The sequence below is a fragment of the Sarcophilus harrisii genome, chromosome 1, assembly GCF_902635505.1.
Source record: "Sarcophilus harrisii chromosome 1, mSarHar1.11, whole genome shotgun sequence".
NCBI lineage: Eukaryota > Metazoa > Chordata > Mammalia > Dasyuromorphia > Dasyuridae > Sarcophilus > Sarcophilus harrisii.
This window is the reverse complement of record NC_045426.1, coordinates 454,200,326-454,215,211: the sequence shown is the minus strand read 5'-3', so window position 1 is coordinate 454,215,211 and position 14,886 is coordinate 454,200,326. Positions and strand designations below refer to the sequence as shown.

The following is a 14,886-nucleotide window of genomic DNA, read 5'->3' as shown; positions in this document are numbered from 1 at the left end:
AAATCAAAGATGGTGGCCTTAGAAAGGAAGAAGTGGAAAGATTGCAAATGCCAACATATGCTCTATTCTTATAAACTATATGATCACCATGTCAGCATGATGATATAATGGATGGAGTGTCTGGTCTAGAATCAGGAAGACTTTATTTCAAATCAAACCAGATATTTCAGATATTTATTAGATATGTGTTCTTGGTCAAGCAACACTCAGTTTTCTCAACTATCAAATGGGAACAATAGGATCTTCCTCCCAAGGTTATGAGAATCAAATGAGATAATGTTTGTAAAGCACTATCCACAATGCCTGGCACATATTAAATGCTATACAAATATTTGTCAGTGTTAATGGAAAGAAAACTGATCTTGGAATCAAAAGATCTGAATTTGAATTTCAACCTTGATACTTATTTTGCTATATGGCCCCAAGTAAGTTAAGCTCCTTCTGCCTTTGTTTTTCATCTGCAAAATGGATTTGGCAGCCAGGTGGTTTTATTGGTAGAGTGCTGGGACTGGAATCAGAAAAAACTTATCTTTCTAAGTTCAAATCTGTGACCCTGGACAAATCATAACCCTGTTTGCCTCAGTTTCCCCATCTATAAAATGCACTCGAAAAGGCAATGACAAACTACTTCAATATCTTTGTCAAGAAAACCTAAATTGAGGTTGCAAAGACAACAATAACAAAAATGGAGATAATAGTACTTGCACTCCTTCCATCACAAGGTTTTCCGAAACAAGTCTTATGCAAATGCTTAGGTACACATAAATGAGTTGTTATTGCTTCAAAAACTGGAGTCAGAGAAGCTGATATAATAGTCCAGACAAGAGGTGGCAAAGACCTTGACCTGATAATCGTTGTGGGATGAATGATGAAGAGACCTGATGATAAATAAAGGGGATAAAAGAGAAGGAAAAATCAAAAATAACTCCAAGTGGAAAATTCTTGTTTCGTTCCAGGCTAGCAGTTTCACTAAATGGTCACTTGTCCCTTTTGGCTTTTCCTCTGAACTTTTTAAAATTCAATTTACAAAGGTTCCCTTTAAGTAAGTTTAACCAATACTACCAGAAACATAGCATATGCTGACACTTTTCTTTCATCCTTCTGCATGGCACAGATATCCCAGACCTCACTACCCATGCCCAGGATCACCATGAAACAACCTCCTGTGAATGAAGTAATAGCAACAGAAGAAAATGACCAAACTCTGACAAAGGAGTAAGTTCTTTGTGTTTTTGAGGCTTCCTGGCAAATATCTATCTGGAAGGAGGATGAGGAGTAGCAGGTGGCCTACGTCAGAGGTCATCTAGTTACTCAAAAACTTGATCCATCATAAATCACCTCCAAAGAAAGTGCCCTTCAAAGGAGGGGAATAAACTTCTAGTCTCTAGAGTTGCCTCAACATTCATTTTTCCAGGATTAATCTGAATTATTTTGATGGAAATAAGTACATTAACTTGGGTGATATTTATCCATTTCAATATATCAATTTGTTTTTATTTTTTATTGATTTTTTAAAACCAGTTACCAAACACTTATTAAGCATTTTCTAGGTGCCAAGTCCTTAAGTAAGGAATTTGATGCAAAAAAAAAGAAAAAAGAAAAAATGGTTTCTGTCTTCAAGGAACTCAGATTCTAAGGGAGAGAGGGAGACAACACACAAATACTTATACATACAAACAGACTACATCCCTTTAGAGTCCCAAAAACATTGGTATCAAAATTACCTTGTGAATTAAGCCAAGGGTTCCTTGTAATGGGTAAAGAAACAAAATGTATAAATAAATATTCATCTACAAAATACTTTTTAAAGTTCCTTTGCCCTACTCTATCTCCAGCTTTTTAAAATAAATATTATTAATTAATTTTTCCCCTTCACCCCTGCTATTAGCGGTTGATCCCTCTACAAATAAGCATGCCTGTAATATAGTATAAAATATAATATACACATTGTGTCTAGCAATAGAAATTAAACTTGGAAGCTAGGACTGATCCATTGTTAATCTTTCTATTTCTAGTGCCTAGCATAGTGCCTTACATTATCAGGCAATTGTTGTCTATCAAACTTTATTATTTATTATATTATTATATTTATATATATAATTGTTTCTTCCAAAACAGAACCAATTAAAGGGTTAGTAGCCTAGAATAAAAGCATGGGAATACTCTTCCATCCCTTTTTTTTTTGCTCTTGTATCTGTAACATTAGTTCATCCTCAATAAAGTACCAATGAATTACAGTGATTCTCCTTTCAGGGATATATAAAGAGATAGTAGGCAATAATTATAAAAACATTTAGAAATATGATTCATCAAGTTGACAAATACTTATTAAGTGCCTACTATGCCAAGCACTGTTTGGTGCACTAAATTTCTAAATACAAAACATTGCTAAATATAAAGTCCCAAACAACTATTGCCCTCAAGGACCTTATAATCTAATGGAAGAGACAATATATAAACAACTATAAAAATAAATTGGAGATACCCAAAAGAGGAAAGGTACTAGTATTAAGGGAGACAGGGAAATGCTTTTTAAAATGAAATTTTAGCTGAGACTTGAAGGAAACCAGGAAAGTCAGTAGACAGTGATTGGGAAGAATAGCATTCTGGAATTGGAAGAGGGATGCCAGTGTCACTGGACCATAGAGTGGGTGAAGGGGGAAAAGATGTAAGAAGACTGGAAAGGTAAAATAGGATATAGAGGAATCTAAAAGTCAGATAGAAGATTTTATTTTTACTCTAGAAATAATAAGGAAATGCTGAAGTCTACTGAGTGGGATAATAATCTGGTCAGCCCTGCATTTTAGGAAGATCATTTTGATAGATAAGTAGTTGTTGTTGTTCAGCTGGAGTTTTTTGACCCCATTTGAAGTTGCAGAAAGTGGTGCTTCATTCAGTCATTTTCAGTCATGTCCAATTCTTTGTAATCTCATTTGGGGTTTTCTTGCAAAGATACTGGAGTGGTTTGCCATTTCCTTCTCCAGTTCATTTTATAGATGGGTATCTGGAACAAACAGGGTTAAATTACTTGCCGAGGGTCACAAAGCTATTAAGTGTCTAAGGCTGGGTTTGAAGTTTATCATTCCAGATTCTAGACCTGACACTTTATTAACTTTGCTATCTAGCTGCCCTGGATGAATGGAGGATAAATCTAATTGTAGAAGAGACAAGTCAGAGAGAACAACCTTAGAAAGCTAAAGGTACCAGACACAAGTTACTAGGGTGGATACTGGTGAATACAGGTATTCCCTGGACTTTTCACTCTCTTACCAAGGATAGAAGATGCTAAACAGAAGTCTTTAATTCAAATCAAGTTCATTCAAGTTAAAACACTAAAATGTGCTTGGTAAATACTATGATGACTACCAAGAAGGATAGAAAAGAAGTCTACATCACTCCCGATGACTACCAAGAAGGATAGAAAAGAAGTCTACATCACTCCCATTTACACCCTCTACATTCCAGCCAAATTGAACAACCAGCTATCATTTTGAGCAACAATTCATCTCCATTGTCTGTCACATTCACACATATACTGTCTTCTCACTTCCATCTCCCAGAAACCTCATCTTCCATCAAGAGTCAACACGAGGGCTACCTTGTTAATCTTTCCCCTTTACCCTATTAGTGTTTTCTCCCTCTACAAATTAGTATATTTTAAATTTAATATATAATATGCATATAGTGTCTAGTAACAAATTAAACTTGGAAGCTAGTACTGATCTGTTATTAATCTTTCTGTTCCCAGTGCCTAGCATAATGCCTTACATTATTAGGCAGTCAATGTCTGTCAAACTGAATTATATCAATGAAGGAGGGTCTACCTGCAAGAAGTTTTTAATCTAGTTAAGGAATCAAGGGAAACAAAGCTGTAACCAAAGGGAATCTAAGACTGGATAGGATTAAATATCAAAATAAGTCAGAAAATAAATACTATGTGAGAGTTTAAAAAAAAAAAAAAAACAGTGAGATCAATGTGAACCAATACTATTTGACTAACTAGAAGGATTTTTCAGAAAGAAAGACTTAAAAATTTTAGCAAGACTTTAGCCAACACCTGGGGGTGAAGCCAAAAGAATCACAACAGCTGGGTCCCCAGTATTATGTTAAGAGACTTTCTCCAAGGTGAAGTGCTGAGCAGCATATTGCTTTGCATGCCAATAATCATGATTGATTTTTACTAGGAGACAAGCTGACAACCGGAAGTCACTGCATTTGAAAGTGGTCTAGACCACAAGTTCTAATACACATATATTTCAATTAGTACCTCAACATCACACAATGAAAACAAACAAAAATATTAGATTTTTTTTTTGTCCCTATGGCCTCCCCAGGCAACTTTTAAAAATCCTCACCTCTCAGTCTGAGCAGGTGTAGATTAGGAAGAAAATGAGTCCTTCCTCATCCTGTAAAGGCCATTTTCATTTTTCTCAAGCCCTGACAACTCCAGTCTAATGTGAACAGAACCGAAGTGGACTTGAGACCCTGAATCACTTGACCTATCCCATTCGGTTTCATTCAAAAAGCATTTAGTAAACATCTAACATTTTCAGTCAGGTGTAGAATGGATAGAATACTCATTTGGAAGCAAGAAGACCCATCTTCCTAAGTTCAAATCTAGCCTCAGATCCTGTAATGCTGGAGAAACTGAGGCAAGATAGAGATTAGAGAATTTAATATTTTATTTGAAAGGGAGAGATTTACTGGGACCAAATGGATCCATGGTTTGGTCCCAGGGCTGAATGAGACTATTGTCTCCAAGAATCCAGCAATGTGAGTTCTCAATGACATATATACACATGGCTCAGACACAGAGGGTAGACCGAGGCAGGAACAGAATCAGGGTGGTGAGAGTGGGAACAGCACTCAGGGTGGAGTGAGCCCCCGGAGATGGGAATGACATAATGGAGGGAGGCACCCTGGAGATGGGGAGAGGCATCTGATAAAAGGTATCTGATATTCTGATAGCTTAGGATGGGGAAAGGCATTCTGATATTCTAAAATATAAGATCTTTTATCCTTATCAAATATTCTGATTAAGAGGGAGGGGAGGTTTTGGAGGATTGAACAGAACAATTATAAACTGAGGCAGAACAATTAGGGAAACCGAAGCAAGACAATTTAGGGAAACTGAGTCAGAACAATAAAAGAGAACTGTGGCATAACAATACTTATTAGCTCTATAACTCTACTAACCTCAGTTTCCTCATCTTATAAAACGAGCTGAAGAAGGAAAAGGTAAAACATTCTAGTACTTTCACCAAGAAAATACAAAATCATTTCAGGAAGAGTCAGACATTACTGACCAACAAAACCATTTATGAGCCACTTTAGGCACCAGGGATCTTCAAGTACTCCCACAGTCTACTGGGGAAATAAACATGATACAAGGTAATGTCTTGTGAATAGAGATTGTTTCATTCTTTGTATTTGCTTTCTCAAACAGTTCCTGGTACATAGTAGGCACGTAAAAATATTGGCTGACTGATTATTGATTAAAGGTAGATAAGATAAGGCAAAGGAGTTTCAAGGAAAATTTGGCCCTAGGAAGGTCATTATCAATTAAGAGATAAGGCATGAAGCCTGGAAGAAAGTGAGTATTTAAACAGGCTGAGTAAGCTGGGAATGCATTCAGTCCATCAAATCAATAAACACTTCTGCCAGGAGGGCTGCAGTGGCTAGATAGCCTCTTAGCCCTTCCTAATTCTAAATCTGTTATCTGATAAATTAACATTAAAATTGTCTGCATCTCCTGAGTTTAGGTGTCATTTAAAGTTGTTTTCAAGGGCCATTTCCAGTAATCTTGCTACTGGACCCAGATGGCTCTGGAGGGGAAAATGAGACAGGGACCTGCAACAGTCTTCCTTCACTTAAATCCAATTCATCTGCAAATCATGACATCCTGGATGTCATGGTCCTCTTCGCAACAACAACAACAACAACAACAAAAATTATTTTAATTAGTTAAAAATTAATAATAATTTATATAGTTACAGTTATGGGGGAGGGAGGGTTGGTGATAGAGATGCTCATAAAGTCTTCACCAGTAGGGGCACAATATTTTACTCTTGGATATCCCTCAAGCTACTTAAAAAAACAAATTTGGTGAGGGGGAAAAAAGACGAGCACTTTTGTCAGACAATGCTAACATATTTAAAAAAAAAAAAAAAAAGATTTGGAAGTTTAAAAAAAAAGGCAATGGCCTCTGCCCTCCAGCATCTTCCATTGAAATGAAAAACAGTAAACCTGCATACATACTCTGATGCACCAGATGAGGAGGGAGGGAACAACCAGCATTGAAATCAGACTATAGAGGATTCTAAATGTATGCTAAAAATGACCATAGGAAGGACTGAAGGTTTTTTCTTTCTGAAGGATTGCTCCTTCAGGATTGCTCCAGGGAATAATCTAGCCATCCGGCTTCCTTCTGGCATCAACCTGAAAAAGGGAGAATATGAAGACAGGAGCAGAAAAGTTCCTTCTCCTCCTTCTCGGGAAAGGGACAGCCCAGAAGCAAAAGGAAAGAGACTCAATATCATTGCTATGAGACAGAGAGTAGACATTGTTTCTGTTCCCTCTCCCTCTCTCTTTAGACCTAGAAGACTGGCCAGGAAGATGCCTGAAGATGATTCAGCCTTTTCCCAGGGAGCAGGAGCCTCTGTACCACTGACAGGCAGAACTAGCTGTGGCACTCCCAATATCCTTCGGAAAATGTGGATGAAGCACAAAAAGAAGTCAGAATACTTGGGAGCCACAAACTGCGCCTTTGAGGCTGACTGAAAGGTGATCTTTCCTCCTGGAGCTGCTCAGTTCTCCAAATTTGGGATTGCTTTGGCAATGGCAATGGTCCTTTCCAGCTCCAAATACTAAGATCCCCAATAACACAATAATTCAAGGTATTGAGTCACACCCTCCTCTCCTAGTGGATAATTCAAAACATACCATTATTTCTCCCTTTTCACAAATATGCCTCCTTTGAGATAGAGGAACAGAATTTACCCCAAAGACAAGGTATTTCTTCTTAGAAGCAGTCATAAACTTAAAAATTTTTTTTTGACTTGATGTGTATTGCATCCATGTTTTCTAGCACAATTTTCATGCAAACTCCTTCCTGTTTTCAAAGACATTCATAGGAGGTCTCCTCTTTTCTAGTCTATCATCTATACAATAAGAAAGTTGGGTTAGATCAAGAGTCCTTAGTCTAAGGTCTTTGACCTTTTTAAAACAAATACATATATTTTGATAACCTATATTTCAACATTTTCAGTTTCCTTTGTAATTCTATGTATTTTATTTTATGAGCAGCTAGGTGGTACAATGCCTACTATGGTCAAATCATCTTGACCTGCCTCAGTTTCCTTATCTGTAAAATGAGCAGGACAAGGAAATGGCAAACTAATCTAGTATCTTTACCAAGAAAACTCCAAATGGGGTCAAAAAATCAAGACAACTAAAAAATGACTCAACAACAATAATATCCGGAGGTATCCGTTGATTTTATGAGCTACCAAAGGGAACCTTGACACAAAATAAGTAATGATAAAATAACCCCAGGATTAGATGATTGAGTTCTAAGGTCCTTAACTTCTCTCTGCTCTGCTAAAACTGCTCCTGACTCTGATGTCATGATAAGAGATGGATGTTGAGTCACCAGTGAAGCACAATGGTCCTTTCTATGCCTCTTACCACATCCACTTGTTTATTGAATTCTTTTTAATGAGTATTCATAACTGGTATGATAAAGTACCAAAAGATATTCCTTTATTAATTCCCATATCAGCTTCAGTCGTCATCAAGATATTTCTGTCAGGACTTTGGAATCATAGTATGTGTGAATACTTTATTCTTTTATGTGTAAGACATTCTGGAAGAATGACTAAGAAATATGTGCTATTCCAAAGCATCACAGTCTAGTAGGAAAAAAAAATCTTATATTTATATAGAGCTTTTAACTTTCCAAAGTGTTTTCATATACATTATTTCATTTCATCCACTCCTAATTCTTTAGGCAGGAAGGGTGAGTCTTAATATCCCTATTTTACAGATGGGAAAACTGAGGCACAAAGTTTATTTAAATGACTTACTTGCCCACAAATCAAATTCAGTCACCCATCAATCAGCAATTTACTCATCTAATGGAACTTGAAACCAGTCCCCAATATTCTTTCCTTGATATCATGCTATCATGTCTTTGTCTAAGCTCTATAACCTAATTGTATATATGACCTTGGTCCTGTCATTGGCTGTGTGTGTGTGTGTGTGTGTGTGTGTACATGCACCTCTTTTCCCTTCCTGCAAAATGGAGAAAATAACACCTGCTCCCTTAATATTTCATTGTATGCTGCAAGAGTAAATAAGGTCATTTTTGCAAACACTTCTTCAGTGTAAGTTATTATATTGTAAGTTCCCTTTTGGAAACAAGTAAAAACTTGGAGTAAAATAAAGTGATTAAAAAGAACCCAATCAAAGATTTCTAGCTTAAACAAATAAACTGATATGTCTTTAATGATCACGCTAAAATATGGTTTCTTAAACTGAGGTCCACGAATTTGTTTCTCTTTTTTAAAATATTTTGATAACTATTTTTCAATTTCCCTGGTTATTTCATAATCCTATATATTTTATGTCATGTATTTAAAACATTATAGTGAGGAATCTATAAGCTTCACCAGACTACCAAAGGGGTCCATGGCACAAAAAAGCTTAAGAAGCTCTAAACTATATTCTCCAGATTTTTAGAAGCATACGTAACCTTTCTTTTTGATCCCAATTCCTTTTCTTTCTCCTTTGGGGCAATACTCCTGAGTTACAATATTAACTAGAGATTAATGTAATATATATAAGACCCTATTCCCAGGAGCCAGGAAAACTTCTTTAAACTATATATCAAACTCCTCTGCCTCCCAAAAATATTGAAATATTTTTAAATGCTTTCTGTTATGTGTTTATTTAAAACACACAAATATATATGTTAAATTATATGTATACATGTGTGTGTATTTATATGCACATATAGTTCTTCAGGTTTAAAACTTATCTTTGACCAAAGAAAACAAATCACTTTTGAATGGGTAAAAAAGATTACTAATAATTCAGTAGGTCTTTCTTTATGAGCGAAAATTGGAAGAATGATTTTTTTTCTAAAAAAAAATTCTGCTTTAAGCTTAAGATGATCTCTGCTTTTCTTATAATTCCTTATTTGATCAGGTTTAGAGTATGATTATTAATATTTTCTTTGTTTTACACCACTTTCTCTACTGCTTCTGATTTGTTTTACACCTGAAGTCCCAAAGTCTCATTTGGATCATTAGTTAGATGTCTTACTATGTAGAATGGACACATGTATTGACAATTCCCACATCACATATATTAAAAAATAAAAATCCCAATCTAATGTCCTTAAAGTAAGATTCCCAAGGGGAAAGAGAAAACTACTTGGGCAGCTTGTTCTGGTAAGATTGTCATTACAATTTCATGTCCTCCCTAATATATGAAATCCTTCTGGGATCATAGATTTATAACTGGAAAGACCTTTGGAGAATCATGCTGTACTTGCATAGAAAACAGCATTTCCTAGTTAGTCCTGCACTCCAAGAACTAAATGACTCAAACTTCACAGTTTCTTCACCTATATAATAGGCTACCAACTCTGACCCACGTCTCAGAAAATTTTGGTACAAATAAACTAATTAAACATTGTGAAATTTAGTGGTAGGAAAATTAGAGATATAAAATTGAGGAACATTAACTTATTTCGAGGAAATGTTCCTTCCTTTTTTCTTTAGCAGTTTCTTTGTGGGAAGTTTTCACAACTGAATGGGGAAGAAAGGAACAAAACTTTAAATATGGCCAGTGAAAAGAGTACTGAATTTGGAATCAGAGGATTTGAGGTTGGATTCCAATCCAACCATTTAAATTACCTAAGTGACCATGAAAAAACTACTTAACATCTGTGGGCCTCAGTTTCCTCATCTGTAAAATGAGGGGGCTGAATCTAAGATTCTTTAAGTTCCCTTCCAGAACTTTTGAAAGAATCAGTCTCATGGAAGTTGGGACATGGTTTGTGCACATGAGGTAAATGATTATGGTTTTGTAATTACATTTTCCTTTACTCTTTGGAAATCTTATGGTCACCATCACTTTTTTTTTTTTCCTGAGGCAATTGGGGTTAAATGATTTGCCTAAGGTCACACAACTAGGAAGTATTAAGTTTCTGAGGTCAGATTTGAATTCAGGTTCTCCTGACTTCAGGGCTATTGCTCTATCCATTGCGTCATCTAGCTATCCCCCCCCCCCCCCCGATATTTACTAAATAATCTCAGGTTGCACAATTTGCTACCGAGTGCTCTGAATTAGAAAGTTCAGAACACTAGAAGACCTGGGTGCCTGGGATATGGACAAAAACAGAACAATCCCTGACCTCAGAGGAACTTGCATTCTATTGATATCCATGTCCTGGTTACAACATGGGATTTGAGTTCATTTCTTAAGGCCCATGCTACTAAAAAGAACAACCCCAAATTCCCCCAAACCTTAAATTCTTAGATAAATCACAAATTTAAGAGTATAATGAGCTAACCCAACCCATCAAGATCTGAGGAGACCATTCTTCCATATCTTATGATAACCATAACCTATCCAATTGAATTGTTGATAACCTGCCTATATAGCCCAAATACAATTCTTATGCTTAGGACTCAAGTGCTGTAATGACTCCTTTGATTCTAAACAAAGGCATATTTAAATTATCTAGGATTTGGGTGCTAAAAGGTTGGAGTAAGACTAAGGAATTGTATCCAATCTACCAATTAATAGTTTAAGATGTTATTTATTTTTGTTGTAATTTATTTAATCTATAACAATTTTCAGTACTTGTACATGGGGAATTATGCAAAATGTAACTTATTTAATATTTATTTATGTAATGTCAATAGAATGCTATTCTCATGTGGTACATATTTTGCCTCATTCATTCAAATAAAAGTAGATATGCTTTGTATGTGACATGAATAAAAGCAATAGGAAATGCAGGGGAGTGTGTAATTCTTTCTGGATAAGTGACAAATTTCTTTTGTATCATCCCACAGAAAGAAAAGAAATGTGAATCTGCTGTGTACTGCACCTTTCCCTAAGTTAGAATGAATCAAAGGATTCAAAACATTCTTTCCATTGTCTGGTTTTAATATAACAAACTCTGCCCAGGAAGTGCTTCAGTCCTGGCAAAACACAACAGCCTTCTTCTTCTTTTGGATTTGTGCTGCATCTCTAAACCCCTCAGTCAGTAGGAAAAGTCTCAGAACACATTGACCATTCAAATGCCTGGCTAGTTCTGCCTGACAGGATGAGTGATGCCAGCTGATTTTCATTTCACACTCAATCCCATTTGAAACTTCCTGTGTGAATAATGCCCCAGCCACTTGCTGAAGGCAAGGCCAACTTCCAGGTTGGTTGGTCTGGGTGGTGTCTCCATTCAGAATGACCAAAGCTGGTGTTTTCTCATGCCAGAGGAATCAGAATTTCCAGGACTTGTAGGGAAAGGAAATAGTCTCTGTTAGGACCAAGTTCAATAAAGTACCTCAGTTCTTACATGAGGGCTCTTTGAAGCAAATCTTCATTTCTTCCCCAGCCCACAAAATCCCTGTAGAATTTGCAGATGGACAGGGGGTAGGAAAAGCTGTCTCAGATGACAGGACAAGTTTAGAATAAATAATGTGACAAGATGTCTGTGTTTTCAGCTTTCTTTGGGGCATGAAAGGAAAGACAGGAAACAATAAGCACAGAGAAGAACCATGGCTTCTCCTAAGAGCTATAATTTTCTTCAATTCAATATTCAAATTGAATATTGAACTCAGATAAATTCAATCTAAAATTTTAAGAATTTCAACTTATTGGGACTTTACAAATAGATTAAAGGAGAGAATTCATTCTAAGGACCAGTCATTAGTCCTGAGAATCTCATTTTTTGGCACTTTGGATTTGGAACAAGTCCAGATTCATTCATTCATTCTATGAACATCACAAGATAGGATAATAGATTTGTTACAGAAAGGATCTTTTGAAATCATTAAGTTCAAATTCACTATTTTTATAGATGAAGAAACAGGTCCATGGAAGATTTCAAGATAACAGGGGGAATGTCTCAAAGCCAGGAGTCAAATTCAGATCTTCATTAAGCACCTGTTACCTACAAGTTTTTGATTCAGATATTGGAAATATAAAGTGGAAAAATAGTTCTTAGGGACCAAGGCCTAAAACAGGAAGTTTAAGAAAAATAAAGAATATGCTATTGACAGAAGATGAAAGAAGCTGACTTGTACTGTGTCATGGGCTATAGCTTTTAACAATGAGCTAGGGGCTTTAGCAAACTGATACCAGATTACTCAGTCAAGAATTTCATTTAGTCCAGGGACTGTTAAAGGCAACTATTTCTCAGTTGAGTGACCCTCACTTTTCACAGGGGAATTGCCAGGCCATGATACTCAATATCCCTATCTCTAATAGAAAAGGGAACCTTTCATTGGGTGCTTCTTTGGGAAGGGGATAGACAAAAGGATGAACAGAAATATCAATAGCTAAAAACTGCCTTAAGGAGAGAACAAGATTCAAAATTGTTGCCACCGTTTGCTCGCACTCCAAGCTGTATGACTCAATGCCTCCGTATGTTTTGGCTCTACATGTCCTATGAGCCTCCCTGCTTTTCCCTCCCTTTCTTCCTTCCTCCTTTACAGCTCTTCCCTTTTCCTTTTCTTTAGGCAGGGTATATGTAGGCAAAAGAAAGACAGAACTTTCATTTACTTTCTAACACACTAATAAAGTGCTTTGGAAAAATATTATTTTCAGACTGGCAGGAATAAGGGAAAGTTTCACAGAGGAGGTGGCCTTTAAGATGAGCCTTGAAAAAAGAAAAATCTTGAAAGGTGAAGATGACGACAAAAGTCATAACTGGGCATTGCAGCATCTGGCAGAAATTTAGTTGGGAAACTGGGTAAGGAGGTGGAGACCCCTAAATGCCCAGAAGCCAACATATACAGACAAGACTGCTGATTCCAAGCATCCTGTGTGACATGAATGCTCAGACCAGATATGTGTATGTAGACATATATATATGAATATTTGTAATTCCAGTACTTAGCCCAGTGCCTAAATCATAGAAAATGCTTAATGAATACTTGATTGATTGTTATGCCCAATCTCAAATCATTTACAAAGCAATCACCTAATAGGTCCTTAATTCAATAACTAATCAAGATTTTCCTAGCTCATGATATGAGCTCCCTTTTTAGTTTGTCTTTGATGCTTCATACTTCAGTGTTCCCTAGGAATTCTATTCTTCCAGTTCTATAAATCCTAAGTACTTCAAGTACACAATTACAGATACATTTTCCATCAAGAGGAAACCTTCCCTTGTGGTGACCATAATGTCAAGACAAATGAAAAACACCAAAACATACTTTAATTCTGATATGTTTAATATCATTTTATATCTCATTTTAATATCTCTGGTAGCTCCAGAATATAGCCAAAAAAAAAAAGAAGAAGAAGGAGGAGAAGGAAGGAAGAGGAGGAAGAGGAGGAAGAAAAGGAAGAAGAGGAAGAAGAAGAAGAAGAGGAGGAGGAGGAGGAAGAAGAGGAAGAAGAAGAAGAGGAGGAAGAAGAAGAAGAGGAGGAGGAAGAAGACGAAAAAGACTATAAACTGGATTATAAACTCTATAAGAGTGTTATTCATGATAATTAACCCCCAATGGGACAGCTAGATGCTATAGAGCACCAGCCCTGAAGTCAGGAGGACCTGAGTTCAAATCTGGCCAGATATTTAGCACTTCCTAGCTGGGTGATCCTAGGCAAATCAATTAACCACAATTGCCTCAGCAAAAATAAATAAATAAAAATTAACTCCCAAATCTGAAAGAACTGTCTTAGGCCATTTGTTAGAGGATAGAAAACAGGAAAGAAGGTGTTGCTCCTTCTCATCTAGGCTCTGGAAGGTTTACATTATATAGAATTTAGTCAAGGGTACCCCACAGATATAGTTAAGGAATTTTCCTTAACTTGAAAGCAAGGTAGATTGAGATGGATATAAGTAAATGTTAACATTCAATAAAATCTGTACTAAACCAAAACACAAGAACCTAGAACAAGAATTCAACAACATTGGGTGCAGACAACCTTTAATCACATAAGATTGGATTCAAACAGTATATAAAATTTCCAAATTATATAATAAATCATTTTCCCTATAAATACTCAGGATGCCACCTGACTTCAGTAATTCTCCAGGGATGCCAAAGATAGCTACAAGGAGTTTGGAGTTTTCCCAGGTCTAAGAATCACCCAAAAGAGCCTGGGTTTTTATGCATCCCCCAGCATTTAAGTACATTACTTGGCATGTTGTAGTAGGAATTAAATAAGTGCTTGTTGTTCTGTTGACTATCCCTCATTTTATCTGGGCTAATTAATTTGATAAATTAAACTATGATAATCTATTAAAAAGCTCTCAATAGATTTGATCTGTACCCTATGTAAGCTAATGTTTTTATTTTAACATGGTCCTAGAGCGTTTTAACCCGAAGCAGTTACTCCATTGGTGGGAATTTCTGGAATGTGTCAGACTAAAAGAAAAGATATTTTGGGGCTGAGGAGCTTCCTGAATGTTTCTCATCACACATCATGTAAGCAAAAAAATAAAAGATGGAAGATTCAAGTCAATTTAATTAAATTAAACAAATGTTTATTAAGCACCTGCAATGTGAAAGGCACTTTACTAGAAGAATATAGACTAAGAAATAAATAGCTTTTGCTTTCAAAGTGTTTACATTCTACAAAAATCATTCAACCTATACAAGAAGAAGTAAATATTGGATGACTTAATGAAGGAGAAAGAATTAA

General features: G+C 36.1%; 1 protein-coding gene across 1 annotated transcript in view; it reads left to right on the top strand.

Annotated features, from left to right (window-relative positions):
- The window catches only part of VXN (vexin), a 33,203-nt gene extending 24,138 nt beyond the window's left edge, over positions 1–9,065 (top strand). The window contains exons 5-6 of the mRNA XM_003759727.3: positions 1,115–1,215; positions 6,594–9,065. Of these exons, the coding sequence (XP_003759775.1) occupies positions 1,115–1,215; positions 6,594–6,780 (288 nt within the window). The 3' untranslated portion in view covers positions 6,781–9,065. The remainder of the gene's footprint in view (positions 1–1,114; positions 1,216–6,593) is intronic.
- The last annotated feature ends 5,821 nt before the right edge of the window (positions 9,066–14,886 follow it).